At 41.2% G+C, this 25,500-nt stretch overlaps 5 protein-coding genes across 6 annotated transcripts; all 5 read left to right on the top strand.

Moving 5' to 3' along the window:
• Positions 1 to 6,365, top strand: rbm24b (RNA binding motif protein 24b). Of its 2 annotated transcripts, none has more exons than XM_030393538.1 (4): positions 1 to 470; positions 759 to 921; positions 1,304 to 1,358; positions 4,783 to 6,365. In XM_030393538.1, exons 1-4 carry the CDS (start codon positions 300 to 302, stop codon positions 5,144 to 5,146), a joined length of 753 nt encoding a protein of 250 aa, XP_030249398.1. In that variant the 5' UTR covers positions 1 to 299; the 3' UTR covers positions 5,147 to 6,365. The 2 variants fall into 2 exon arrangements, with proteins under 2 accessions (XP_030249398.1, XP_030249399.1); XM_030393539.1 differs by having other exon boundaries at positions 3 to 470; positions 759 to 882.
• A 1,576-nt stretch (positions 6,366 to 7,941) lies between these two features.
• grinab (glutamate receptor, ionotropic, N-methyl D-aspartate-associated protein 1b (glutamate binding)) lies at positions 7,942 to 13,972 on the top strand. The gene is made up of 7 exons (XM_030394460.1): positions 7,942 to 8,101; positions 8,740 to 9,078; positions 9,174 to 9,277; positions 10,235 to 10,435; positions 10,801 to 10,929; positions 11,035 to 11,178; positions 12,720 to 13,972. Exons 2-7 carry the CDS (start codon positions 8,760 to 8,762, stop codon positions 12,870 to 12,872), a joined length of 1,050 nt encoding a protein of 349 aa, XP_030250320.1. The 5' UTR covers positions 7,942 to 8,101; positions 8,740 to 8,759; the 3' UTR covers positions 12,873 to 13,972.
• A 37-nt stretch (positions 13,973 to 14,009) lies between these two features.
• On the top strand, positions 14,010 to 16,898 carry LOC115567659 (speriolin-like protein). Its single transcript, XM_030394461.1, has 4 exons — positions 14,010 to 14,307; positions 15,929 to 16,132; positions 16,208 to 16,332; positions 16,477 to 16,898. Exons 1-4 carry the CDS (start codon positions 14,148 to 14,150, stop codon positions 16,807 to 16,809), a joined length of 822 nt encoding a protein of 273 aa, XP_030250321.1. The 5' UTR covers positions 14,010 to 14,147; the 3' UTR covers positions 16,810 to 16,898.
• A 2,256-nt stretch (positions 16,899 to 19,154) lies between these two features.
• smpd5 (sphingomyelin phosphodiesterase 5) lies at positions 19,155 to 23,295 on the top strand. Its single transcript, XM_030392918.1, has 8 exons — positions 19,155 to 19,364; positions 20,390 to 21,602; positions 21,720 to 21,795; positions 21,903 to 22,043; positions 22,153 to 22,242; positions 22,341 to 22,404; positions 22,534 to 22,693; positions 22,879 to 23,295. The coding sequence occupies exons 2-8, from the start codon at positions 20,469 to 20,471 to the stop codon at positions 22,981 to 22,983; spliced, it is 1,770 nt and encodes a 589-aa protein (XP_030248778.1). The 5' UTR covers positions 19,155 to 19,364; positions 20,390 to 20,468; the 3' UTR covers positions 22,984 to 23,295.
• Positions 23,296 to 23,711: 416 nt separating this feature from the next.
• malsu1 (mitochondrial assembly of ribosomal large subunit 1) lies at positions 23,712 to 25,471 on the top strand. The gene is made up of 4 exons (XM_030392929.1): positions 23,712 to 24,142; positions 24,755 to 24,930; positions 25,016 to 25,097; positions 25,212 to 25,471. The coding sequence occupies exons 1-4, from the start codon at positions 23,833 to 23,835 to the stop codon at positions 25,364 to 25,366; spliced, it is 723 nt and encodes a 240-aa protein (XP_030248789.1). The 5' UTR covers positions 23,712 to 23,832; the 3' UTR covers positions 25,367 to 25,471.
• The last annotated feature ends 29 nt before the right edge of the window (positions 25,472 to 25,500 follow it).

Below are 25,500 nucleotides of genomic sequence, written 5' to 3'. Positions count from 1 at the left end.
AGCCTGAGCTCGGTGCGGTGGTCTGGATCTGGGTGGAGTTAAGTTTCTGTGTCACACTCCCTGACAACTGGGAAATCTCCCGTAACAAACTAACAGGTGTCCTCCTCCTCCTCCTCCTCCTCCTGCCTCAGACCAACAGTCAGTCACATCACCGGGGGGCTGCCTGTCCTGTCCGCGCCGCGCCGCACACTCACTCCCGCAACTCCTCTGAGCGCGTTTTTCTTCAAAGTCTCTGACCTCAACAACAACAACAAAAAACAGCAACTTCCAAGAAATATTGTTTTAATTGACATCTACACATGATGCACTCGGCACAGAAAGACACCACGTTCACCAAGATCTTCGTGGGAGGTCTGCCGTATCACACCACCGACTCCAGCCTCAGGAAATACTTCGAGGTGTTTGGAGACATCGAGGAGGCTGTTGTCATCACGGACCGACAGACGGGCAAATCCAGAGGCTATGGATTTGTAAGTATGACTAGCTGTGGACACTTTTTCAGCTGCCATTTTTAAAAGTTGCTCGCACACACGTGCACGGTCGGGCTCCATTGCAGCCTGATGTTTCCTGCTCTGTGTGACAGCCATGCCAGAAATAGGTCATTTGTAGCTGACATTTGAGCTCAGATCTGACCTAAATACTCTTAGACGAACCAAAACATCTTTAAGATATATAGTCCATAAATCAATACCTGTTACCAAAGTAAATACAGTAAGAAATGTCCTTGAGGGTCATTGAAAATGTGCTGTTTTCCACAGGTAACCATGGCAGACCGGGCCTCTGCTGACCGGGCCTGCAAGGACCCTAACCCCATAATAGACGGCAGGAAAGCCAATGTGAACCTGGCCTACCTGGGGGCCAAGCCCAGGGTCATACAGCCAGGTGAGGGACTGGACCACAGCTTTGACTTGGATCAACAAGGTGGCCTACCTAATCAGGGGCACAAACGCCCTCACACACTCACGTACATGGAGTTTATACAATTCAAATTGATGAAAGTAGATTGAAATCTTATTAGATCTGTTGCTGTGGAGTATGGTTGTGTGGGTTGTAGGCACAGTTAGTCTGTTAGGTTTGCTTTCTCTTGGAGGGTTCAGTGTTACACTGTGTGGTTACAAACCTGTAAAAATAAGAACAAGTTGATGTTTATTTGGATGTTTGGTTGATGAAAAAATTACTGTAGACTTTTATGTATTAATAATCTTAAATGAAATATCAGAACAGTCTTCAGAATCATCTCCACTGCATCAGAAAAGCATCTGTTCTTCAAAGAACATTCAATGAGCGTCTGCTTTCGTTCCAGGCTTCGCATTCGGTGTGCCTCAGATCCATCCAGCCTTCATCCAGAGGCCTTATGGGTAAGTTTACCTACAGAACTCTTCTCACAGAATCTTCCAGTGCCCTTTATGATTTTACATGATGTTTTTTTTTATTTTTTTTTATTGTTGTAAACATGTCATTTATCATTGCCTCCACCTGTTAAAATCCTGAGCGAGGACATGTGAGTGTTGATGTGTGTTCCTCTGCTTGGCGTTGACTGTGAAAGGAAGTGCACATTTGTCACCCCCAGCCACTGCAGGACTGTGACTTCATTGTTGTCTATCTCTCTCTGATCTGACAGGGTCGGTAACGGTTAAAATAGCTGATGAGGGGACATGATGATTTGAGGAATAGCTGAGTCTGCATTGGGCAGAGCGCTAAAGTGTTACCTGTATACTCTGACATACACAAACGAACTGAAATGGTGACTAGATGCATGGAAGTCTTTTTGATTTTGAATTTTCCAGTTTTTCCATAGTACATAGATTTGTGTGTGCCTTGTTTTTCCAGTATGATGTGGTGTTCAGCTTAACTGTGTGCTTATTTCTACTTGCAGTGGGGGGTGCAGGAGGTTTTTTTGTGCAGACTTTGTGAGTTTGTTAGGGAGCCGTAACTCTGTAATGGGGTGTTGATGATTTTCCCTTTTTTAATTGATTGATTGATTTGTGCTTTAGCCTGCGGTTCATTTTTCTTTTTCTTTTGTTTTTTTCTTTACTCCCGGTTTTCTCGTTAACATAAAGTTGATCGTGTTTTGTTGTCAAAAGGGGGCTGATGATCTCTTCAGAATCGATCCCCTGCAACAAAACAAACACTGGCTTGCATGTGGGAGTCCTGTTTCTGTTTCCTTACCCATGATGCTGTGTTTTTTTGTGTTTTTTTTGTGTTGTTTAATTAACACATTGCTTTCACTCGTAGCTTACATCTACAAGTACACGATACAAGAAAGAAAACTTAAAAAATCCTGTTTGGTTTTCGATTTAATCACTCCAGCACCAGTCATTTAAAAAAAACAAGTTTCCTCAAAAATGAAAATTCAGCTAAAATATACGCTCATCTTGATGGAAAGCAGAAAAAAACATTTCTGGAGCTTCACAGCAAAACAGGGTTGCAGCACTCTTCTAAACAACTGAAGAAGATGGAGACTAAACTGCCCCAAAAAACATATAAATGGCTCCATACATCTCATTCGGCGTAATACAAGTCTCCAGAAGCCACAAGGTCTAAGACTGATTTGAAAAGATGTTTTTTACGCCCTCGACGTGTGGTCGAGCTTTTGTGCCGACTTCAGAATGGGTGTGTTTTTTTCAGGCTTTTAGCGTAGCAGCTACAGTTAAGATTTTACCCCAAGAAAGGGTGTGAATTACATCTTTTTAAATCAAACTTGAATCTCGTGGGTTGTCAGTACTTGGATTACACCAAAATGGAGCCATTTATGTTTTTTGTCTTCAGTTTTTATTTGTTTTCAAACACATGCGTCTACTTCAGTTGTCTGGGGGATGGTTGCAACCCTGTGCAAAGCTCCAGAAATGTTTTGTGGACTACGAAACTTCACCCAACTTTCCATTAGCATGAAGGTGAGTAGATAATGACCTTTAACAATAAAAATTAATATGTGCAGAGGAAGTCAAAACAAACACAAATGGTGTTATCACTGCAGAAAAATGTGTTTAATCACCCACATGTTGGTACTTTATTAGCTAATAAAGCTAAAGTAAGTCAAATGAAAATGTCAAGGCTTTCATTTAAAGCTAGATTACTGTTTGCATAAAACAATGTTTAAATGTTTACCTACTATAGATGAGATAATACATTCATTACTTCGTTTTGCAGTTCACCTTCTTTTAAAAATATATATATAGACTGACTCAAATGCTCGCTGCACAACAGGTTGGAGACTGAGATCTTAGCCGGTCTCTTAGGCAGCAGCTGTTGGCTACAGTGATCTCCACAGCCTCTCAAATTCAGATGGAAAATGGGAGTCACTCAGCAGTGCTGTTAATAATGTATGGCACAGACAGGGCCGCTCGGCTGTGGACAACAGGTGGGCAGAGCCATGTGTCCGTGAAGCCTTTTGGTTATGTGCTGGGGATTACCCATGTGTCCTGGTGATTTACAAAGCACCTTTATTTAGCTCCCCACTTGCAGCTCCACAAAATGTTTAACCCATGTCTTTCAATAGAGATGGCTTAAGTCAGCTGTGCCCTTTCAGCTCTTGAACTATTGATGTTAGAACAAGGTCATACAACAAAGAGAGGATACCAGTATGTCGGTTCCTATCTTGTGAAGTTGGAAATTATACATGTAAATAGATTTGTTCTGTTTTAAAATGAGAATTGTAACAATTTCTGTAAGTAATTGCAACAATAGTAGAAAAAAAAAGATCCAGCTCTCATTTTGATCTCTAGTGTCCCACTTTGATACAGCAACGCTTCTTGGTCACCCAGGACAACACCAGACTGATTAATAAAGACGTAAATTCAGGAAAAGTCACTGAGACGGTAGAGTGGCGTCGGCCGCCATTACAGTTGAGTGAGTGCCCTGCCATGTGTTACTGAGGGAGGAGATCAGCTCGTCCTTTGGAAATGACAAGGGGAGCAAAAAATAGCATGCTTCCAGCCCCCCTTGTCAGTCAAGTCGGTGTGTGTATGTTTGTGTGGGGCTGTGTGGCTGTAGGAGGGGGAGGGGGCACTTGTCTATGGGCTGATATAACAGTTTCACACCTGCTCCGAAATATATTTACTGAGGGTGACTTTAACAGGAGTTTAAAGTGGGGCCAAATTTACCCAGATACCCAGGCTTGTATTTATCCATTTATTCCGTGATCTATATACAGACTACTGTTCTTCCAATGGAGATCTCCTCCTCTTAAAATAGTTAAATGACTTCTAATAAACACAACAGGTCCTCTGCATAACCTAATACAACTTACTTCATGAGAAACCATGTTGGTAATGCACTGCATTGCAATATATTTTTTATTAGCTGCTACATTTTAAAAGAACCAAAGGCCTCTTTTTGTTTGTGTTTCAGGACCTATTAACATGCGTGGGCATGCCTGTATGTGTGCCGTTGATGTGACAGTGTGTGGACACAATAACGTCCACTTCTTTTTCCTTGATATGTTGTGGTGTTGTGCGATAAGCTCGCATTTTGTCACATACCATTTTCAGTGAAACACTGGGTGCAGAGCTGGGCTGTTTCTTCTTTTAATGCCTTACTGTGTTTCAGATTCAGGTGCTTTTTGAAATTAAAAGCTGCGCTTGGGTTTCTTTGCTGCTTCCTTAACTTTTCATTTCTAGGTAGGGTTTTCAGTTGTTTAATGAATGGATTTGCTGTGTTCTGAGGACTGGATTGACGTATTTGTGGCGCCTGCTTTTCACGTTTCCAGAATTTAGTTTCAGCGTTGGAAACATGACTGGCAGTGGCTCTGCTTTGACCTTTTGTGTCTTTTTTGTCCCACAGGGTCCCTGCCCACTACGTATACCCTCAGGCCTTTGTCCAACCCAGTGTTGTGATCCCTCATGTACAACCTTCTGCTGCTACAGCAACAGCTGCTGCTGCCACTTCCCCGTACCTTGACTATACTGGAGCAGCATATGCCCAGTACTCAGCGGCTGCTGCCACTGCTGCCGCTGCCGCCGCAGCTGCATATGAGCAGTACCCATATGCAGCCTCACCAGCACCGACAAGCTACATGACCACAGCAGGGTATGGGTACACTGTCCAGCAGCCACTCGCCACTGCTGCCACCCCGGGAGCTGCCGCTGCTGCTGCCGCCTTCAGCCAGTATCAACCTCAGCAGCTCCAGACGGATCGCATGCAGTGAAACCCTGAAAACTGCCTTGCAGGAGGAAAGCAGGGGAGGTCGCCCTGTACCATGAAAAGGGGGGAGTTTGGAGGGGAAAGACCGAAGGGGCTGAATGATGGCTGTCAATCCTAGGTTTTAACTCGGCAGTCCTTCTACCAAAGAGCCTCAAGAAAATCACCAAAAATATGGAGACAAATGATAAATATTGCTGTATATTTTATTCAAGGGTGATCAGTCTTTTTTGTCACTATTGAATATATTTGAATATTTAATATTTATTCATCAGGAAAATATTTAATAATAATTGAAGTAGACTCACTGGACCTCATGTCAACCATTGCTGAATTTTGTATATATATACTGCAGTGGAATTGTATAAAATTCCCAAGTGCATTATGTCTTATGATCAGGTTTCTTCCCCACTTCTTTTGAAAACAAACCAAAACACCTTTATACTTATGAGAACCGTATGTTACATCATCATGCAGTTTTCAGTATTTCATAGTTTTGGACCAGTATTTTATTCAGTAAAGCTATGCAGACACAGATATAGATATCAGTGTTTAGTTAGGATTATTCTCTCTTTTTTTGTATAAATGTTTGGAGTGAGATAGATTAGACACCCTCAAATCGTTCCCTTGTAGTTCCTTAATGGTACCTAAGAGCTGACGCTGGTATAAAGCACTCACTTTTCTTCCCTTAAAAATGCACCTCGCATAAGTTCAGCAAAAAGGGAAGAAACTTTGTTGAATGTGAAGCTTTCATTTTGACAAAATGTTTCCAAATGTGCCTTTTTAAATTATGCTATTTATGTATTTATTATGGAGCCTTACACTAAAAAAGCCCTTTACTTGTGTTCATGTGCTAGTATGAAGCATGTTCACATGTGCTGCTGCATAATGATCAAGAGCATATGATTGATGTTCAAACTTGGCTTAAAGCGATACACTGTGTATAAAGAACAAAATATGAGTAGAAAGGTAGCAATTTTCTGTTTCCTGTAGATTTAATGTTGTCGTCTCAAATAGATTCTTAATTCTTTAATGTCGCTTTTTATACTTGACCAGTTTGATAAAGGACAGTTTGAGAACTTTTTTTTTTTTTTTACATTTGATGTTATTAGACATTAAATGTTTTCCAATGTAAGGACATCTCCTCTTGACCTTGCACCTGTAATGCATGACTCAAAATAATGCTAATGCAAGTAAGTTAAATAAAAGGAAATTTACCCTCTGTGTAATGTTTAATGTCAGCTTTGCTCACAGCCTTTAAAGGAAACTTCTTATGCTTAAGATCTTGAAAGTTGAAAAGTCTGATCCAACAGAAGCTCCTCTATCCTGCAGAAAAAACTGCTCCTGAAACACCTCTTCAGTAGTCTCGCCTTTTATTCTGTTACTTTGTGACATCACACTCTGTCAGCCTGACACACATTTGCATAATCTATGCCTATTGATTAATTACAGCTGCTCAGTTGTTGTCAGTGGTGCCGGGTCAGGCCTGTGTGAGCGGACCAATCACAGGAGCCTGGGTATTTAGCAAGGGGGCCTTAAAACGACAGGAGATGACACAGTTTCAGAGAGAGAGGGAATACAGTGCTGCAGCACTGGTCGGAATGGGAGAAGATGAGTTAGATGTTACTCAATCACCATATAATCTCTTTGATTTATATTAATATCTCTCACCAGGATAAAATCCAATTTCATGACCAATTTGAAACAGAGACAGAAACCCAAGAGGCAAGATACGCATCCCGCCTCTCAGGAGACCTGTCTCACTAACTAATAATTTGGAAATTGATCTCCTCTTGGGACACTGCTGGATACTTTGATGCTTGCCTCTGTTTACATTATGAATTGGCGAAGATGTCTGTGTAACATGAATCCTGTCTGCTGCAATGCCGAAATAGTAAGTAGGTGAAGTCCCTCTTCCCACATTACACAAGCATTAGTTCTAAAGAAGCTGTTTGCCACATTCCCTCATGCTCATCAAATGAAATACATCAATTACCTTCGATTAACTCAAAGCGTTGGCTATTTTTGCAATATTTCTATGTCAATTCTTATAATTTTGAGTTGTAAAAACACTCAAATTAAATCTGATACCATCTCCTGGCTCTCCCATGGCTGTAATGCACACTCCTCTCTGGGACCTATGGTTGTTAGAAACCCTGCAGTGCCAGTTTGACCTGTTTCCAACCCTTCATTACAGTCCCAACCATTACGTCTCTATAAAGCTGTGATGAAACTTGGTAAAAGGGCAGGCAGGTAACTGCACAGTCTGGATAATCCTTCATTTGATCCAGTGAAGTAAATTGTTGTTTTAAGAAGCTCTCTAATTGCCACTCTCATGTTCTCTCAACCAAACCTGCAGTCTTCTGACACCTGCTGGTTCGTATGGCCCAGTCCTTCTTGTCAACCATATTGTAGCTAAGATCCTGTCATCTCTGAACCCTCTGCTTGTGTTGACGGATGATGGTTTTCTTCACATGAAGTTTTAAGCATTTCACTTTCGGTTTAAGGCATTTACAGCATGCGGTTTTGTCTTCCACTCATCTACAGGTTTGACATGCTGCATTCAAGACACACCACGGTTGTCGTAATGACGAACTCGCACTTGTGAAAAGCGTTTACGTCAACGTCCAATTTGTAAATATGACTGAGAAAGACTGTCTTTTCTGAGAGCTTCGATAAATCTATCCTTTTTACACAACCGACAGTGTACTCGGACAACACTGGGCTGTCAGGTGACGCTCTCATCCCGTCCTCCTGTGCACGTTGGGTACGTTTCACATCTTTACCAGCCATCACAGGTAGCATGAACGCGTCATTTCGCATCCTGGAGGCGGTGACATCTGAGTTACTGGAAGTCAGTGTGAACACAAAAATTGCTTCAGTGAGACAAAACCTGGGGGGTAAAAACCTCAGACTGCTGTAGAGGAACCCAGCGGGGACAGAAACTTCGATTGCGGGCAAAGTGAGTTATTTTATTGCCTTTCTGTTTCCAGTCGGTAACGGCAAACGTTATTGTTTGGTGAAAAAAAACATGGCTATATTGTGTTGTGACATTACGTAACGCAACAATATGTTAACGTTCTTGTTAAATCATTGTTTTATCTCGGTTCATTTAAGTCAAATATATATATATAAGTCAATTGATTGCTGATTGTGTGGACTAAAGTGTTGTATTTTGGCTAAAAGTTAAATTTGGGGCCTAAATTTGACCTGCACGATAACAGCTAGCTAGCTTCACCTCGGCTGAAGTGTTCGTGGAATGTGGGAGAAACGTAAATGTTCTTCATTGTCATCAAACTCGGAGCCCTGACCTTCTTTTAACCCTCAATATATTGATATCTACAGTGGTATAAAAACTTGAACACACAGATAACGCATGTAGATGTGGTTTTAATTAAGCTGTCGATCTACTCCTTTTATTTATGATATCTGAGTTACCGGAAGTCCGATTGGTCATGTGACCTCTGTGACGTTGCGGCCGTCGAGCTGTGTACTGTCTCGGCATCATCCAGACAATGCCTTTTACTCGACATTAATAACCTGTCATATGACGTCTCCTATTCGTTTGATCCCATTTTAAATATCTATTCAACCCCCCAGCCGCTCTCTGCTCCGGATCGATGCCAGAGATGGCCACCGAGAAGACGGCATACACCCCCTTGGAGGGGGGGTCCTCTCCACCCTCGCTACCCGGGCAACCAGCGTTCCCTGTCGGATTCGACATGAACATGCAAGGCCCGAACTCGTTCGGAGGCCCCGCTCCTGGTGGCTTCCCCGCTCCTGGTGGCTTCCCCGCTCCTGCTGGTCTCCCTTTCCCTCACCCGACTGCTTTTGCACCGGGTGTTCCTGGAGCTTACGGGATGGGAGGAATGAAACAAGGCGACTCTGGATATGTCAACCCCGTCTCACCATATGCTGCACCAGGCCCGGGCTTCACTGGTAAGTCCTGCTGTTAGTGTGTGGCATCCCTTGTTGTGGCATCATATACCTCCTGTGCGGCTAAGTCAATTTGATGTGTTTTCTTTTTTCTTCAGATGATGTTTACCACAGTGAGGATGATCCGCCGCCCTTTCACGAGAATCAAGACTTCGATTTTGGATTGGATAACAAGAGCATAAGAAGAGCCTTTATTAGAAAGGTACGGAGACAGTGTGGTTGAAAACACACTATTACTAGGACAGTTTTTTTTTGCTTTTTTAAATGATCATCAAGCACTAAAGTAACTTTATGTACATTTGCTGGATTTGTCAACAAGAGTCACCCCTTTGAGATCGTTTTTCCATTACAGCCTCATAAATTCCAGAAAAATGAACAACACAACAATATATTGATATTACGATGCTGATATTTAATAGTCCAATGACAGAAGATGTTATCCATGTTGTTCGCTCTCAAATCATTTTATGCCAAGGCTGCACAGTCCTCCAAGTTTACCGCAGTAACACAAAAGGTTTAGACTTTGTATCTGCATCGCGATATGAATTAACATCAAAAATGCATGCCGTGATAGATAATTATCAGATCAGTGTATGTGCAGCACAGCAAGATCTTTTGATGTTGAAAACATTTTTCAAAGTTCTTGGGTGGGCTGCAACTAACGAGTATTTTCATTATCGATTAATCTGCTGATTATTTTCGCAAAGTAATCGATTGATTGTCCAGTCTATAAAACGTAAAATAATTGTGTAAGTTGAAAATCCTCATCAGTTTCCCAGGGCCAAATGTGTTGGTCTTCATTGCAACTTTTGTCCAACCAATAGTCCAAAATCCAAAGACTCTTAAATTACTGTAACAAATGGCACAGAAAAACAGAGAACCCTTACATTTAAAAAGCTTTTTTGTCGAAAATTGCTGAAATGATTAGTCAATTTTCAAAATTCTTGGTGATTAATTTTCTCCTCTTGTCATACTTTCCACCAAATTTCATTGGAATCACATTTTTTGACATATCGGCCTAAATAACGAACAAACACAACTACTGGACATAATCTCCCCGGTGGAGTTAAACGTGTTTTTGAGGTTTTTGTTCTTTCTAAAATTCTTTGTTAAAAATATCATCTATGTCTGCTGCCTAATAATCCACTCTTCCCCCCAGGTCTTCTTGGTGTTGACTGCTCAGCTCATGGTGACATTCGCCTTTGTGGCTGTTTTCACCTTTGTGGATCAAGTCAAGCAGTTCGTCATGGTGAACACCTGGACGTACTTGGTGTCCTATGGGATATTCTTTGTGTCTGTTTGCGTGATAAGCTGCTGTGGAAACGTTCGCCGAAGACATCCCTGGAACCTGGTGGCATTAGTAAGCCTGCTAAAACTTTGTTTATTCCAAAATAGAAAGCAGAACAAGGAAGAGTTGCGGTTCAGGAAATGGTGTGTTATCTGATCTGGATGAGTGAATCATAATTGTGTCGCTCCTCTGGTTTATCAATCAGTGGTGTCAAGGAAAAAAGAACGTTTTCTATTCACCTTTGTTTTAAAGCTTGAATTAGATAAACAACAATGTGTTCTGATGCTGACATGTTCAGTCCTTTAAAGCCTGCAATTATAATGGTCTTTAGTGTTTACACAGATACAATTAAGATTAAACTACATAAATCAGTGCTGTAGCTACAAAACGATTTGCCATGACTTGCAGCTGTGTTGATGTGTGTTTCCTATTTACAGTCCATCCTGACTCTCAGTATGTCCTACATGGTGGGAATGATCGCCAGCTTCCATGACACTGAGTCAGTGGTCATGGCAGTGGGCATCACAGCAGTTGTGTGCTTCGCAGTGGTCATCTTCTCTCTGCAGGTTTGTATCAGTCACATCCTGACACTTGTGCGATATGTAATGTACATCTCGATAATACTCTGACATGATGGTAACCTTAATGTCATTCTTTGCCTTCTCCCACAGACCAAGTGTGACTTCACTTCCTGTCATGGTGTGCTTTTCGTCTGTTTAATTGTCCTGATCTTCTTCGGCATCCTCTGCATCATCATCCGTGACAGGATTCTGCACATCGTGTATGCTGGACTGGGAGCTATGCTCTTCACCTGCGTAAGTCATTTTGGCACAAGTTTCTCCTTTGGAATTTATAGTAAAAAGCTTGAAGGAATGATGCTTCTTGGCACTGTTTTGGGACATATATTGACCTTGGTTAAGGTCAAAGTTTCAAAATAATACTTTTACACCTGCTAAAACATGCTACATGACTCCAGTCATAAATGGATCTCCTGGAAAAGAGAGCATTATTCTCATTAAACCAACCTGAATAAATGCATTTTTTGGGTTTATCATGACACACTGGGGGATTTTATTTGACACCCTGGAATACCTTAAACATGGAGTTTGAATACATCACAGCTCAAAGTATTTAAACATTACATTTAAATAGTTAGACATCAACGTGTCTTTCCAGAATGTCTCATATTAACCCGAATAGTCCACAAAACATGCTGTTAGTAGGTTACATTTCAACTACTTTCTACTGAAGACATAACCTGAAAGCATTTGCTTCTGAAAGCTGAAGCGAAAGCTGTTTGCTATGTGCCAAACCGGCGACCAAATAACCTCAACATCCTGTTATGATTCCTGGGTGTCCCAGGGGCCTTTTTTGTGTGTCATACCGAACTCTCTGCATGTTTCCCTGTTTCTCTGTACTAAATTGTAAAAATTGTAAAGGACTGTGAGATCTCGGCTGGGTTTCATGAGTCTTTCAGCATGCCCTCGTTCACCTGTTCTTGGGGGAATCTCCACTGACATCATCAGCATTGGTGATTTTGTCTGAAGAAATGCTATGAACTTGGTGAAATTGTCCCTCAGAGGGACAATTTTTGGGCAAGAATATACATCCATGGTTAGGTAGCAGTAATGTACGTAACATTTTGGTCCTTGCATTTATTTATTAGGGACAACTTTTGAGTTAGTAATTTGAACTAGCCAGAATTGTCTAATGACCAATTATCATTTCAAGAATTACAGATGAAACTACTACAGTTCCAGTTTTCCTAATTTATCTTATAGGTGTGTATAGGTTCACTCCCTTAGCTAGCGGATCATTTCATATTGTCATTGATAGCTTGATATTTTACTGAAATATGCCATAACTAATTGCAGTTGATATTTAGGCTCCTTAGAAGTCCATAGTGGTAGTTAAAGTAATCATGATACAGATCAAACACAAACATTTTGAATGACGCCTTCGCCTCATTGAAATGTGTCTGTGGGTATTTATGATGATTGGTATAAAGCAGTAGGACTTTAGCACTAAGCCTGGTGTACAGTGGCAGGTACATTCCATTTCCCTCTGCTCTCGGTGGCCTTGGTGTGATGTGTGCTGTTATGTAATAAAAAGGGCAGAGTGGAAGCGAACGTGAGGAAGCGGAAATACTTCCGTAGTAGATGGACTTAGTGAAGGAGAGATGTACATAAGACAATGCGAGAAAATCTCTTTGCAGCAAGAGCACACCTGATTTAATAAAATCATTTTTGCCGCTTGATTTTTTTTTTCGGCATCATTAGTGTGTCACAACATGTTTCAGTTTTTATATATTTTTTTTAAGGCAAATATTTTACACCTTGAATTCTTTGTGTTACAGTTCTTGGCTGTGGACACGCAGCTGCTGCTTGGCAACAAGGAGCTGTCCCTGAGTCCAGAGGAATACGTCTTTGCTGCTCTGACCCTGTACACAGATGTCATCAACATCTTTCTCTATATTCTTGCTATCATTGGAAGAGCCAGGGGCAGTTGAGCTGGAGCAACAGATCGAAAGTCTGGCACGAAATTGTTTTGAAAGTGGCTTCCTTTACTCTTGATTTTTGTCCTGTAGTGTGCACTAAAACAGTTAGGTTTTTGCTTCACCCTGTGTAAATGTTTTTATATGATAATATAAGTAGATAATCTTTGTTGTAGTTTGGGGGTTTATTAAAGTTCTTTGAGGTGGATGACCTGATGTACAAAACTTTTTATCTTGGTTTCTATCTTATCTTATGCTATGAAATCATTAAAGTTTCAGTGTGCAGGATTTAGGGGCAAATATGGAATATAATACTATTATGATAATAATTTTGTTATGGTCAGTGTATAATCACCTGAAACTAGGCAACATTGATCTTTTGTTACCTTTGAATGAACATTTTATGTATACAGAGGGAGTGGATCCGCCATGTACCACAGCATTCTTCGAGAGTAGTGCAAAATCTAACTCTGGCTCTAGAACAGGGCTGCTAGATGCTACACACTGGACCTTTAAACATTGTAAATATTTTGCACATTTTTGGCAGGACTTTCAAATGTATCCCACAATTTATCAGCAGAAGGACTGTGAATTGTTGTCATGTCTCTTTGTTTATCTCCTTTAGCAGTGTGTACTCTGGACTATCCTTCACATAAGGGAAAGGAAATAAGGCCGTCTCACAGTTCGTTGTGGCCCAGCAAAGTCGATCTGTTCTTCACATTATTGCTGAAACAAATTATTGAAAAATGTTTAGGAACAGATATTGGCGTATGGGCCACAGCTATGCTGTTAAACATAAAAAAAAAAACCTGCAAGTCAACCTTGAGTTGGGATTGTTTTGTCTAGCTATTTCCTGGTTTCACAATTGAACTTTCATTCTTGATCTATGAACCAGCAGGGATGAGGGGGGGGGGGGGGGTTGCAGCAGAACTATCATGTCAACATATCTATCACCATGACAACCAAGCAAAATACATCAGCTGGTGAAGGCTGTGTGATATGTTTGAAAGCCCCAAGATTCAGCTACTACGGAACCTTGAGTTGGGATTTTGTCAAGCTATTATTTCCAAGGTGAAGACTAACCTTATGCTCAAATATAAAGGTTGTTTTCCACATCTGATCTCTGTCCTTTTTTCTATATAGAGTGAAAGAAGCATCAAATTGCATCTGCTGCTGTGTTATGATTCGATTTGCGACTCTGTCCAAGTTGCATCTGCACCGTTATGACTCGATGTGTGACTTGGTCCAGAAAGTGTCGGGGTGTTTGATGCTCAGCTGTGAGACTCAAGTATGAACATGGAGGAAACAGTCGCTGCCTTGCTCTCTGAAAACGAGCAGCTTGGGCAGGAAAATGATCATCTGAAAACAATGCTGAGTTTAGTCAAGGAAAACAGAGACCTGAGAGCCAGGATGCAGAGCTTCAACAGTGACAGTCTAGAGGAGTTCACAGGTATTGTAGGTGATTTTCTCTGCCACGAGATGGCAGCTAGGGTACAGTTCAGAGTTTTCAGGAAAATAGCAACAGACAGTAAAAACAGGAGTGTTAAAATTGTTATTATGGTGAATTGTGTACCTAAGTCATGACATGGAAAAATATAAGCGTGTACAAGTATAGACCACTTCAGGTTTCAAACACTGTTAAAGGTGTGGACAGGGGAAAACAGTGACCCACATTGTTTCATTGCCATGTGATTCAGTCTTTATAGTATATCCTGTCTCTCGGAGCTAAATGTCTTGACCTGCCTCAGTGTGTTTCTAGGAATATAACAAGTTAATCAGATCTGTTTTCTTTTTTTCTTTTTTTGTAAAGAGAGGGAGTCAAGTTCAATCAATGTTATTCATTTCTATACCCCCGAACTGCACTGCAAAATTATAGGATAAATGAATTAATGATGTTTTTTTCTTGCAAGACGTACAGTAAATCTTTCAATCATACTGTTACATTAGCGCATTTTGTGATTTTGGTTTAAACGCATTTCGTTACCTAGGTTATTTAGAATTTATATGGTGTACTGTAAGCCAACCATGCTGTTTCCCATATAGTGTCCCTCAATGTGAGGTAACGTCTCTGGCTCTAACTTTTTATTAGATCATCAGTAGGATTCCCTTCTATTTTTTTTGTACATTCAGGATCTGTGACATAAATGTGCTTCATTGTCAAAGTAGGTATTGTGTTGTTTATTCTTGTTACCACCCACATCGTCATTTTATTTGCAGATCAGTAGGCGGCAATGTTAAATCAACTAATTATAAAACAAAGCCTAATCAAATAGGAAACTGAAGCAACGAAAAACATTAACTAGGTCAGAATAGAATTAATTTATTTCACAGTAAAATGTGGTAAGCAGAAATAAAGAGACAAAGGTGTTTTAAGAAGAGACCTGAATGCTTTCACTGACTCAATGAGCCTTGTTTCTATGGGCTGATCACAGAGCCTCGGGCCCCTGCCCCAAATACTCTCCCCCCTCAGGTTTTAAACTGTGACTCGCTTTATTGACTGAGGATCTTAAAGTTCCCCTCCTGTCAAGAATATGTTTTTCGTCTTGTTTCTTCAGTTGAATGTTTGAGTTTCACTGTTAAGAATGATGTATGTGCAGAGTTTGACACTAAGAGGCTGTTTTCACATTCATCTGCTGAAAGTGTTAATGGAAAATCTGTTTTTAAGAGGTGGGCCTACAAACATGATTGGAAGCCAGTCATGGTCCAACATTAAGAGCGCACAAGTGTGATTTGGAAACCTGAAGTCTCCATTGCACCTACACTGAGACTGGACGTTACAGCAAAGTAGGAGACATCTTGGGTCAAGAAGTTAAACTTATGAATTGAAACAAATATTTGCATTTTCAAATATTCTGGGATTCTTAATTAATACATGTGGCTCTGCAAGCCTAACACAGGCTTGTAATCAGGCTTGAGGTAATCGAGAAGATCTAAAATATAACAAGTGTGAAGAGGCCAAAACAAGTGAAAGGGCTGTTAAGAGGTGTGAGATGAAAGAAGCACATTTCTTTAGAAGTATCCAGTCTGCTTAATGATAAATAACGAGAATATCTTCATCTTGTTTTCACCAGTTTCCTCAACTTTAGGAAGAAAACCCTTCGGCCTGTCGCAAAACACCTGTGATGAGAGTAAATTCAGAAAAGACTTGCAACAGACCAAAAATGAACATCGAACCTCATCCCCTACCGACTTCAAGTCTTTCATCCAAAGCTCGGTGCACACAGACGCCAGCGATTTTCAAAGCAGCCAGGCTCATGCTCCTCTGGAGGGCAAAGGTAAGTGACGCCTGACACATAGACATTTTAGAGCAGTGAAGAAGAAACAGATTTATTTGAATTATTTCATTGCAGGTCCAAAGAGGCTCCTGGGAGAGATTGCTTATCAGCTGGATAGGAGGATTCTGTCCCATGTCTTCCAGGGCCATAGGAGGCTTTATGGTTTCACAGTGGTCAATATTCCAGACAAGATCATTGAGGTTAGAAAGGAATAATTTAGATTTTGCAGTGCAAGGATACGATATAAAATCTGAACTGAGAATCCAAACAATGCTGCCCCTAACATTCTACTCAGAGGGATGTCACAAACCTTTGTCTCTCTCTTGTTTCCTCCTCTCCTGCAGGTGAGCACACACCCGCTGACAGGGATGGTAGATGATGGCTACCGGCTTCATCTCACTCAGAGGTTTGCTGACCTCATGGAGAGGTTGAACCAGATTGGGTATAAAAAAAACCTTCACCCTCCTTTTGGGGAATTTCTTGTAAACACCTTTGGGATCCTGAAGGACAGACTGGGTGAAGGCAGCGCCCAGACAGGAGACTACAATGATCCATCCTTTCTGAGGAGGCTGATTGAGACCACAGCGCCTCCGAAACTTCAGAAGAGCCTGCTGCTTTTGCTTTCCTGCCTCTGTTACATGGCCGATATGGACAAGAAGCCTCTCATTTTCTGGTAGTCATGATTGTATCGCAATGAACATTCAGCAAGCGTACAGTGTCAACAAATTGGAAATAAACACTGGTAAATGACATGACTGTATGATAATATTGTGTGGCTGTTATTATGTGCAGATGCTAAAACTACAAAATAAACACACAGTCATGCATTCGCTTCGTCGTACACACTTTGCAAGTATGTTCATAGTGAAGCTGAACAGCCAACTTTCATATCAAAGTTGGCTGTTCAGAGTCACTGTCAAAGTTTGCAAAATGTATTGGCTATATGTGAGAAGATTATAACCTAGTGTCTCTCTCGGTTGCCTATACAAGCTTGGGGGCTGATCTGTTTTTGTTGTTTGATGCTGCAAGACTGGATTTCTTTGAGGTCTGATTTCCTGCTAAAGTTTAAAGAATGTGACCATGTGCACTCTCGAGTGCCTCCCCAGAGGAAAATTTTACTGCTCAAAGCTTGCTCCTTTATGGCTATGGAGCCGTAAAGGAGCTCAATGAGAGTTCTCATTTCAGTGTCGTTGTAGTCTTTTTTGGTCTCAAACATTTCTCATTTGTTTTCTCCTAAAATTCCTTAGGAGCAATAGGTGAGACTTGAGACTTTACCGCTTAAACCTTGCTCCTTTCCAGCACTGGAGAGACATTCTGAAACTTCATTGAGAGCTTGATGAGATCTCCTTTGAAACTTACAGGGAGCCCAAGTTGAGATTTTCTGCAGCTGTTTCTCAGCAGAAACAATTGAGAAACAGGAGAAATCAGCCACAGCCTCACTTTGGTCTCACATAGATCTCATAGTTGTCTAGGAGAAATGAACGAAACACTACTGAGATCTCTTTTCCAATTTTCGTTTCCTCTGGGTCGTCTCACTTCCCTACTTTGCTCCTCTAACAAACAGAAACGTTAGTTTAAAAATGGAGTCGGCTACTAGAAAGTAACGACTGGCTTCCAGCACAACACAAAAGTTCCACAGAGCCACTTTAACAATCATGCTAAACAAGAGGTGCGGGTGATGATTCAGAGGCTTATTTGGACCTTCGTTCGGAAAAAAAAAGAAAGAAAATTTGACAAGTTATCTGTCTAGGGTTGGAGTAATATCACTTGAGGGACTGAAAGTCCCCTGGAGTTTATCATGCTGCTCCCTGTTCTCTCACTATGGTATTCAATTGTTTCAGCAGGTAAACAAAAAAAATCCTTATCACTCATTAACTTAGTCTGCAGTAACCTGAGTTTGGCCTACATACGCTCGTGCAGGGCCTTTCTTGGTGAGACAAGTTGCCTGCAGGTCCATTAAAGGTCACTGCCAAAACAGGAACGAAAAATAGAAGGAACGCAATTTTGCTTTCAACCATGTGGATGTGGTTTAGGTTACATGTGCAAACTTGTCCAAAAACAAAAGTAAACGAAGCAGAATTAGGCCTAGTTATTTCAACATTTTAATTTCAGTTTCAACATTACTGAGATGCTTAACAATCAAACATCAAACAACTGGATGAAAACAAATCTATAAAAATGCCTATCTAAAATTAGAAAACATTCATAGGACTATTGTTACATTGGTGATGTAAACATTTTAACATTCAAAGAAGAACACCCTCATTCTGTCCTCACTCCACCTATTGTACTCCCCCCCCCCCTTGCATCTTCAGTGCTTCTCTTCTCCTGTTTGTCTCTGTTGCCTTTCTTTTCTCTGCCGTCAGCTTCTAACTCCCAAATTATATTGAATCCAGTTTATAAAGCTGCTTACTTTAAAGACAGTATGATCCTGAAAGACATTATTGTCCTCTCATACTGTCCAAGAGCACTGTCCTATTTTAACAGTAGGCTCTTGGCAAAATAGGACTCTATCAAAATGTGCATGTTTTTAAAGAGTAAAAGGCATATGGAATTGATTCATAGTAATTCTGACATACGATAACATCCTATTTCAAATTATATTTGAATGAGCCAGCTAGTACTTGTTTCTAGTGTTTTATAGGATGAATAATTTTTACACCAAAGCACTGTCACTCCAAGTAGCATTGTCATTCTGCGACTGCCATGTCCCTTTGTAGGATGTCATACTCAGGTGAACTGTTTTTATTTATCAATTGCCTTCCCAGCAATTAATAAGCACTGGTTTAGGTTTATTTATGGATTCCTTTAAAATATATTTATTGTCAAACTTAACTGTCCCATGTAACAACACTCACCCTATATTAAACACACAGGTAAAAGGCGTAGTAACCTTAAAATAAAGTCAACAAATACCCTGATCAATAGCTAAAACACAGTAGCAGCCTGTAGCAGCTAGTCTCAGGTAAGGTCACGTGCCAGACCGGCCTAACACTATGACAACGCCATTGGGGGCGTGGTTTAGTAATGCTTGCAGCTGACAGAAGGGTCTGGTTTATGTTGGTGGAACTCCCTTATTGAACTGTTAAGCAGTCCTCAACACCGAAGCTGTTTAGGTTATTTCATTTGAACATGTGACAACATGATAAATGCATGTGAGTGAATAAATAAATTCGTAGGCTGCTCGCTGTATGTGTTCATCATACGGACTTGCCCCAGTTTTCGTTCGAAGGTAAGACCATCTGGGCTGTTTTAAGCTAGCTGCGCAACAGGACAGGTGGCTCTCATTTTGCTCTCATTTATCCATTACAAAGATGTTGACATAGTAATAAAGCATGTATGTAGAGAGGCGTTTCAATAACCACTTGCTGTAGTGATGGGAACATCGTTGTGCGGCCGTACACGCCGACGTCTATGTGGATTTGAGAGTCTTCTGAATCGTTTATGAAGTGAAACTGTTAGCTTAGCATACTGTACCTGCCAACGGGCGACCAAAGTGCCGTTGCGGGGACGGCTTACCTGTATGAGTGTCGATTGAGCAATCACAATGACACAGACAGCTCGCGTCCCGAAAGAGAACAGGACTGCTGAAGCCATTTTAATCTGCTTTGAATGGGGTCTTTGTGTGTATTACAGCGGTGTTGGAGGGGGGCTGCAACTTCCTCATTGTGATCTGACGGACTGACATATTTTGTCCCATTTTAGGCTTTAGGTCCAAAAGTCTACATCGGAAGTGAACGCTTGAATGCAACCACAAAAACAGGATTTACAGTATGATCTGGTTTTTCCACAGTGAAATAAATAATATCCAGACTCCTGGAATAGATCTAATTGTACCACACGTTGGGAACATATTGTATGATTTTTCCTTTGACACACCCAGTGACTTCATATTGTATAATTACTGTATAAAAACACACAAAGGTGTGGTGCCCAACAGGCTTTTCAATGCAGTCTCTGATCACCAGTGGTTAGCAATACTGTCCAGATGTTGACGGCTGGATTATAGGCTGTTTACACCATGTTATTCTCTATGCCTTCTTAAAGGTGATCATGATGTATTGCATTAGTGTGCAGTAAGCCAGTCTGATCCTCCCCTCTGCATGTGACCAAATTGCATTCTTATTTTCCACAACTGCTTGTATGGGCATGTGAGAATAAAGGCAGGTTTTTCCTGAGAACCCACAGTGTAAATATTTATATGGGTTTTTTGGAATAAAGCCATGTTACAACATTTTATCTTTCTTCCTTTTTTAGTGACGATGAAGGAGAGAGCTGCCCAGGAATGAGGCCAGAACAGGAAGTCCTGATGTTCATCCTGATTGTTGTTTAGAAAATGGGCAGAGGCATGGCCCTGCAGGCATCTGCATTTCCTAATGGGTTTGTTGCAGGCATCCATGCTGTTGGATGGGCACTCATCCTACCTTGCTTCTGGTTTCTTGATCGCCTCATTGCTGTGTGCAAGTCCACCACCCTAGAGCAAAACCAGCGATTGGAGCAGGAATGTTATCTCCACCCCCTCAAGGTCTTCTTTGGCTCCATCATCTTCTTCATTCTTTTTCTAGTGACAGCCCCCTTGGCCTTCCTGGGTTTTCTACTCTGGGCACCTCTGCAGACCTGCCGCAGGCCATTTTACTACCATAGAGAGACACCATCCACACCAGAGAAGGAGACACACAGGGGCTTTGAGCTGGGAGGAAAGGCAACATTCGGATTTGCCACAGCCAACCTGTGTCTGTTGCCTGACAGCTTGGCTCGTTTCAACAACCTGGGGCATACCCAGCAAAGAGCGGCTACCATTGGTCAACGCATTGTGCAGGGTGTGTGTCGACCCAATATACGCATCTTTGTTGACTCCCCCAGCAGCTGTGGGACTCTCAGCCCCTCCAACAGCATACTCCCCACAGCTAACTCATCTTCATACGGAGCTACTGATAAACAGGCACAGCCCATCGTTGGTAACCATTCAGACTCAGCTGATGGACACGTTTCAGTCCAAAAGTCCAGTAGTGTCGTGGTATGTGTGCCCTGTGATGATACAGAAGAGTCCTCAACTGAGTCACCAACTCCTATTTTTAACTTTAATCATAACTCCAACCAGCGGGGTCGAGCAGGTCACCGGAGTGCTCCCCGAGCTTTGCTCTCCCAGGGTCTCCGCCAGCAGGACAACGTGCCCTGGGAGGTGTCGTCACTGTTTCCGGCCAATGTGGACATCCTTTGCCTAGAAGAGGTGTTTGATAAGAGGGCGGCACAGAGGCTCACCCAAATACTAAAGCCCGTGTTTGGACACATACTGTATGACGTTGGTGTTTATGCCTGCCAGCCAACATGCAGCTGTTCCTCTTTTAAGTTCTTCAACAGTGGACTGTTCCTAGCCAGCCGATTCCCTGTGCTCGAGGCCCAGTACCACAGCTTTCCCAACAGCCGTGGCGAAGACGCACTGGCTGCCAAGGGCCTCCTGTCTGCTAAGGTGCATTGCCTAATATATTGTATTGAGCAGCTATCTGTTATTTCAGTGGTCCTTTTACAATACAGAATTCATATTTGCAGTGGAAATATGATGTAATGATGTTTTTGAAATTCTCAGGTGCTAATCGGGCAGAATCAGAAGCAGAAGAGAGTGGTCGGCTACTTTAACTGCACACATCTTCATGCACCAGAGGGCAAGTCAGGTTTTAGATTTTTCAGATCAATGTGAGACTCATAAGTTGATATTTTCCTTGAAAGAAAACAACGATAAGCTATGTTTGTAACAGCTTTCTTTTATCAGGTGATGGGGAAATTCGCTGCGAGCAGTTGAACATGGTGGCCAAGTGGATTGGTGATTTTCAAGCTGCTAACAGACAACCTGATGAGGATGTTGTTTTTGATGTGCTGTGTGGAGATTTCAACTTTGACAACTGCTCACCTGGTGTGTTTCCAATAGTTTTCTTTGCATTTATGATATAGCACTTTTTTTCTTGAAGCATCTTAACCAGATTTCTTTTTTAGTATTTATACAAGTTTTACTGTTTGTCCAGATGACACCCTGGAACAGAACCACTGTCTGTTTGAGGAATACAGAGATCCGTGCCGAGCTGGGCCTGGAAAAGAGAAGCCCTGGGTCATTGGTGCGTACAATTTTTCCCCACTAGGCAACACTAAATACTACATACATACAAGACAAACACTGACAATTGATTGGTATACAATTGATTTGCTTGTAAAGGTACTTTGCTGGAGCAGCCCACGTTGTATGAAGATGACATAATCACCCCAGAAAATCTACAAAGGTACACACAGTTCCACTTTTCTTAAACCTGTCGTGCCAGCACTGCTAATTTCATATGACCAGAACTCCTAACTCACTGTTGAAACACTGAGCCTGATTTGAGGATTCTGTCTTCTCTGTGTCTGTGTAGAACTTTGGAGAGAGAGGAGCTGAGGAAGCAGTATATCTCCCCTCCTATTCCTACAGCGGGCTTACCTTTGGTTTACCCAGAGAGCGGCCAGCCGTGGATCGGCCGCCGGATCGACTACATCCTGTACCGCGAAAGCTCCATTTCACAGCGCTGCCAAACAGTACGTGTCCTTATGTGTTTTTACTTTCTTCTAAGTCTTCTCTTTCTCCTTTGCTCTTATTTGCATATAACAAAACTACTGACAGTCTGCCCCTTTTAGAAAAGGGTCCTAAAATACAAATCGTCCCCCATTAAGAAGAATAAAACACCTTAAAAAGACACACACTCCTTTTTGTCTCCACTCAGGAAATTGAAGAGATGACTTTTATAACCCAGCTGGCTGGCCTTACTGACCACATTCCAGTGGGCTTGAGACTGAATGTGACGATGGACTCCGACCACGCTGATTAAAGAGGACTGAAGTGAACACGGCATCACTTTCAAACATAAGGACTAAAATATACACAAATATGTACATTTCACTGATCTACACAGCCAGAACAATGTTTTGTTTACATACTTGACTTTGTGATTTTTAATGATAATGTACTGACCAATGAAACCTCAGGAATTCATGGAGTCATTGAAATTTTATAATTTTATACAATTTTATACATTTAGGGATTTTTAGGGCAGAGTTACCTATTTTGTAAAAAGAATATATTTGTAGAATTTTTCACTCAGATTTTTTCCTGTAAAAATAAATGTAAAGAATGCACTTCATACTGTCCCTTGCTTTTAATTTGCAATCCAGTTGCATAAGCTGATTATATCAATCTGACACGGTGACACAGCATCATTCATTTACCACATAGAAAATGAATGTCAGATGACTTTTCAGTCACTGTGTCATAAGAGCAAGATTGTAGAAGATATTTGCTGTTCAGAGGGATGATTTACAACGCGAGATGAACACGCATTGCAAGTCAAGTATATGAAATATCCAGATACATGCATGACTAAATCATTAAATCCGATTTCTAAAATAAATATACACATAGGATTGGTTCACTGAATAATGTGTGATTAAGTCCTATTAAGAGAACCATCAATAATGCTTCAATGTGAAATAATAAACACTGTACTGAGCGCAATATACTGTGTGACCTGTAGGGGGTGCTACTGTTGTTTAAACCCGTAAACCAACGAAGAAGCCGTACGGACCAATCAAAAGCCAAGGACAGGAGTTATTTCCTGTTATTATCCCTTGGCAAACTTGTGACTAGCATTGATTGATATTGTGCTATTGTACAAGCTAAAATGATGAATGTTCATCGCTGTACGAAACTGATATCATCAGTATTTAAAAGTCGTGTTTTACTGGAGCCGACGGGTTTTTTTAGAAGCGTCTGTTCGGCCCTCAAAGAGCCTTGTCACGGTCATCACAGTCCGTGTTTGTCACGTTTTACAGCAAATGTATCCTCATGTCAGCGCTGGCGTCATGTACACAGCAGTCATTCAGGCTCTAAAAGGTTTTATTCGGAGGTGTGCGGTGAAAGCAGTGATTCAAAGAGGAGTGCTGGCGTGTTTCAAGAGGAATCACATGAGATGGAAACTGACAGCAGTCAAAGTAAGTAAGAGCTAGTTTGAGCTCCGAAATGGTTGATGAATGACCTATCTGATAAATAACTTTACAGCTGCCAGATTAGTTGGCAGCTGTCGTTATAATGGATTAATCTTTTAAGGAATGTGTAAGGAAAAATGCCAAAGATTTGATGTTTCCAGCTTGTGAAGTGTGATGACATTACAGTTGAATAAGTATTGAAACATTGATCATTATTCATTTGACATAAATGTATATGTATATGTACTTGGCAACCAATCAATAAAAGGGCTAATTATGAGTAAACTGAATATGTTGGGTTGGACAGAATTAGTTATTTGAATATGTCACTTTTTTTCTGAAACTGATAGACATTCATGATTAAGAACTTAATCTGGTATTTATTTATTTTTATTTAAAATGAAAAAATCATAATAATAAAGATTAGCAACCCTGAATTGAATAACTGGGGACTTTAGTTTGTTGAACATCCCCCTTGGGCTCTGGTAAACTGTTGGTGCTGCAGCTGTGGATTGTTTGTTTTTATAATAAGGAAATGGGTCAAATGCCATTCTTTGCTGAGCCACACCTGTTGCACAAATATTGTCGGACAAAATGTTTTAACTTTGTTTTCTCCAGGACCCTCTGAGACCTTCTCTCTCGATGTGCTTGTGTCTCTACTGCGTCAGGAAAATGCAGTGGACATCTGTGTGATTAAAGTAGCGGAGCACATCAAATACGCAGAGCATTTCATTGTTGTCAGCGGCGTATCAGTGAGACACCTCCGCGCAATGGCATCATATGCCATCAAAGTGGTAACTATCATGTATTTTCTCTTTTTGAATTGTTGATATGTAGGATTTGTGACTGAAAACTGACCCAAAAGATTGTTTCCTCCAGTACAAGTTTCTGAAGAAAAAGAATCAGGCGAATGTCAAGATTGAAGGAAAGGATGCAGACGACTGGATGTGTGTTGACTTTGGTACGTAAAATTTAGATCTTCCAATGTCCTATCTAAACAGTTGTGTGTTTAAAATGATGTTTGTCGGTAGAGTTCCCAGTGATGTTCACATTCCTGCTCCTATCTCTCTCACAGGAAACATGGTTGTTCACTTCATGCTACCCGAGACCAGAGAAGTGTACGAACTGGAGAAACTCTGGACACTCCGCAACTATGATGAGCAGCTGAAGAGCATGCCTGAGGAGACGCTACCAGAGGACTTCATATATGATGTAGAAGTCACAAAGTGACAACACAACATGCATCATCTAAATTGTGGACAGACCCTACACTGTAACTTTTAATGCATCAATTCCTGATCCCATGAGAAATAAAAGTTGTTTTTGTCACTTAAATCTTCTTTTGAAAGAAAACAAAACCACAG

This window comes from Sparus aurata, chromosome 17 (genome assembly GCF_900880675.1).
Source record: "Sparus aurata chromosome 17, fSpaAur1.1, whole genome shotgun sequence".
Lineage (NCBI taxonomy): Eukaryota > Metazoa > Chordata > Actinopteri > Spariformes > Sparidae > Sparus > Sparus aurata.
The sequence above is the reverse complement of the archived record's forward strand: the minus strand, read 5'-3'. Positions and strand labels throughout refer to the sequence as shown.

Excerpts from the sequence above, each read along its gene's own strand:
- rbm24b (XM_030393538.1), top strand. The coding sequence starts at position 300 with ATGATGCACTCGGCACAGAAAGACACCACGTTCACCAAGATCTTCGTG. Across the intron at positions 922-1,303 it reads CTTTGACTTGGATCAACAAG|GCTTCGCATTCGGTGTGCCT; the intron begins GTGGCCTACCTA and ends CTTTCGTTCCAG. Across the intron at positions 1,359-4,782 it reads TTCATCCAGAGGCCTTATGG|GGTCCCTGCCCACTACGTAT; the intron begins GTAAGTTTACCT and ends TTTGTCCCACAG.
- grinab (XM_030394460.1), top strand. The coding sequence starts at position 8,760 with ATGCCAGAGATGGCCACCGAGAAGACGGCATACACCCCCTTGGAGGGG. Across the intron at positions 10,930-11,034 it reads TGGTCATCTTCTCTCTGCAG|ACCAAGTGTGACTTCACTTC; the intron begins GTTTGTATCAGT and ends CTTCTCCCACAG. Across the intron at positions 11,179-12,719 it reads GAGCTATGCTCTTCACCTGC|TTCTTGGCTGTGGACACGCA; the intron begins GTAAGTCATTTT and ends TTTGTGTTACAG.
- LOC115567659 (XM_030394461.1), top strand. The coding sequence starts at position 14,148 with ATGAACATGGAGGAAACAGTCGCTGCCTTGCTCTCTGAAAACGAGCAG. Across the intron at positions 14,308-15,928 it reads CAGTCTAGAGGAGTTCACAG|TTTCCTCAACTTTAGGAAGA; the intron begins GTATTGTAGGTG and ends TGTTTTCACCAG. Across the intron at positions 16,333-16,476 it reads TTCCAGACAAGATCATTGAG|GTGAGCACACACCCGCTGAC; the intron begins GTTAGAAAGGAA and ends CCTCTCCTGCAG.
- smpd5 (XM_030392918.1), top strand. The coding sequence starts at position 20,469 with ATGGGCAGAGGCATGGCCCTGCAGGCATCTGCATTTCCTAATGGGTTT. Across the intron at positions 21,603-21,719 it reads AGGGCCTCCTGTCTGCTAAG|GTGCTAATCGGGCAGAATCA; the intron begins GTGCATTGCCTA and ends TGAAATTCTCAG. Across the intron at positions 22,405-22,533 it reads ACCCCAGAAAATCTACAAAG|AACTTTGGAGAGAGAGGAGC; the intron begins GTACACACAGTT and ends GTGTCTGTGTAG.
- malsu1 (XM_030392929.1), top strand. The coding sequence starts at position 23,833 with ATGATGAATGTTCATCGCTGTACGAAACTGATATCATCAGTATTTAAA. Across the intron at positions 24,143-24,754 it reads GGAAACTGACAGCAGTCAAA|GACCCTCTGAGACCTTCTCT; the intron begins GTAAGTAAGAGC and ends TGTTTTCTCCAG. Across the intron at positions 25,098-25,211 it reads CTGGATGTGTGTTGACTTTG|GAAACATGGTTGTTCACTTC; the intron begins GTACGTAAAATT and ends TCTCTCTCACAG.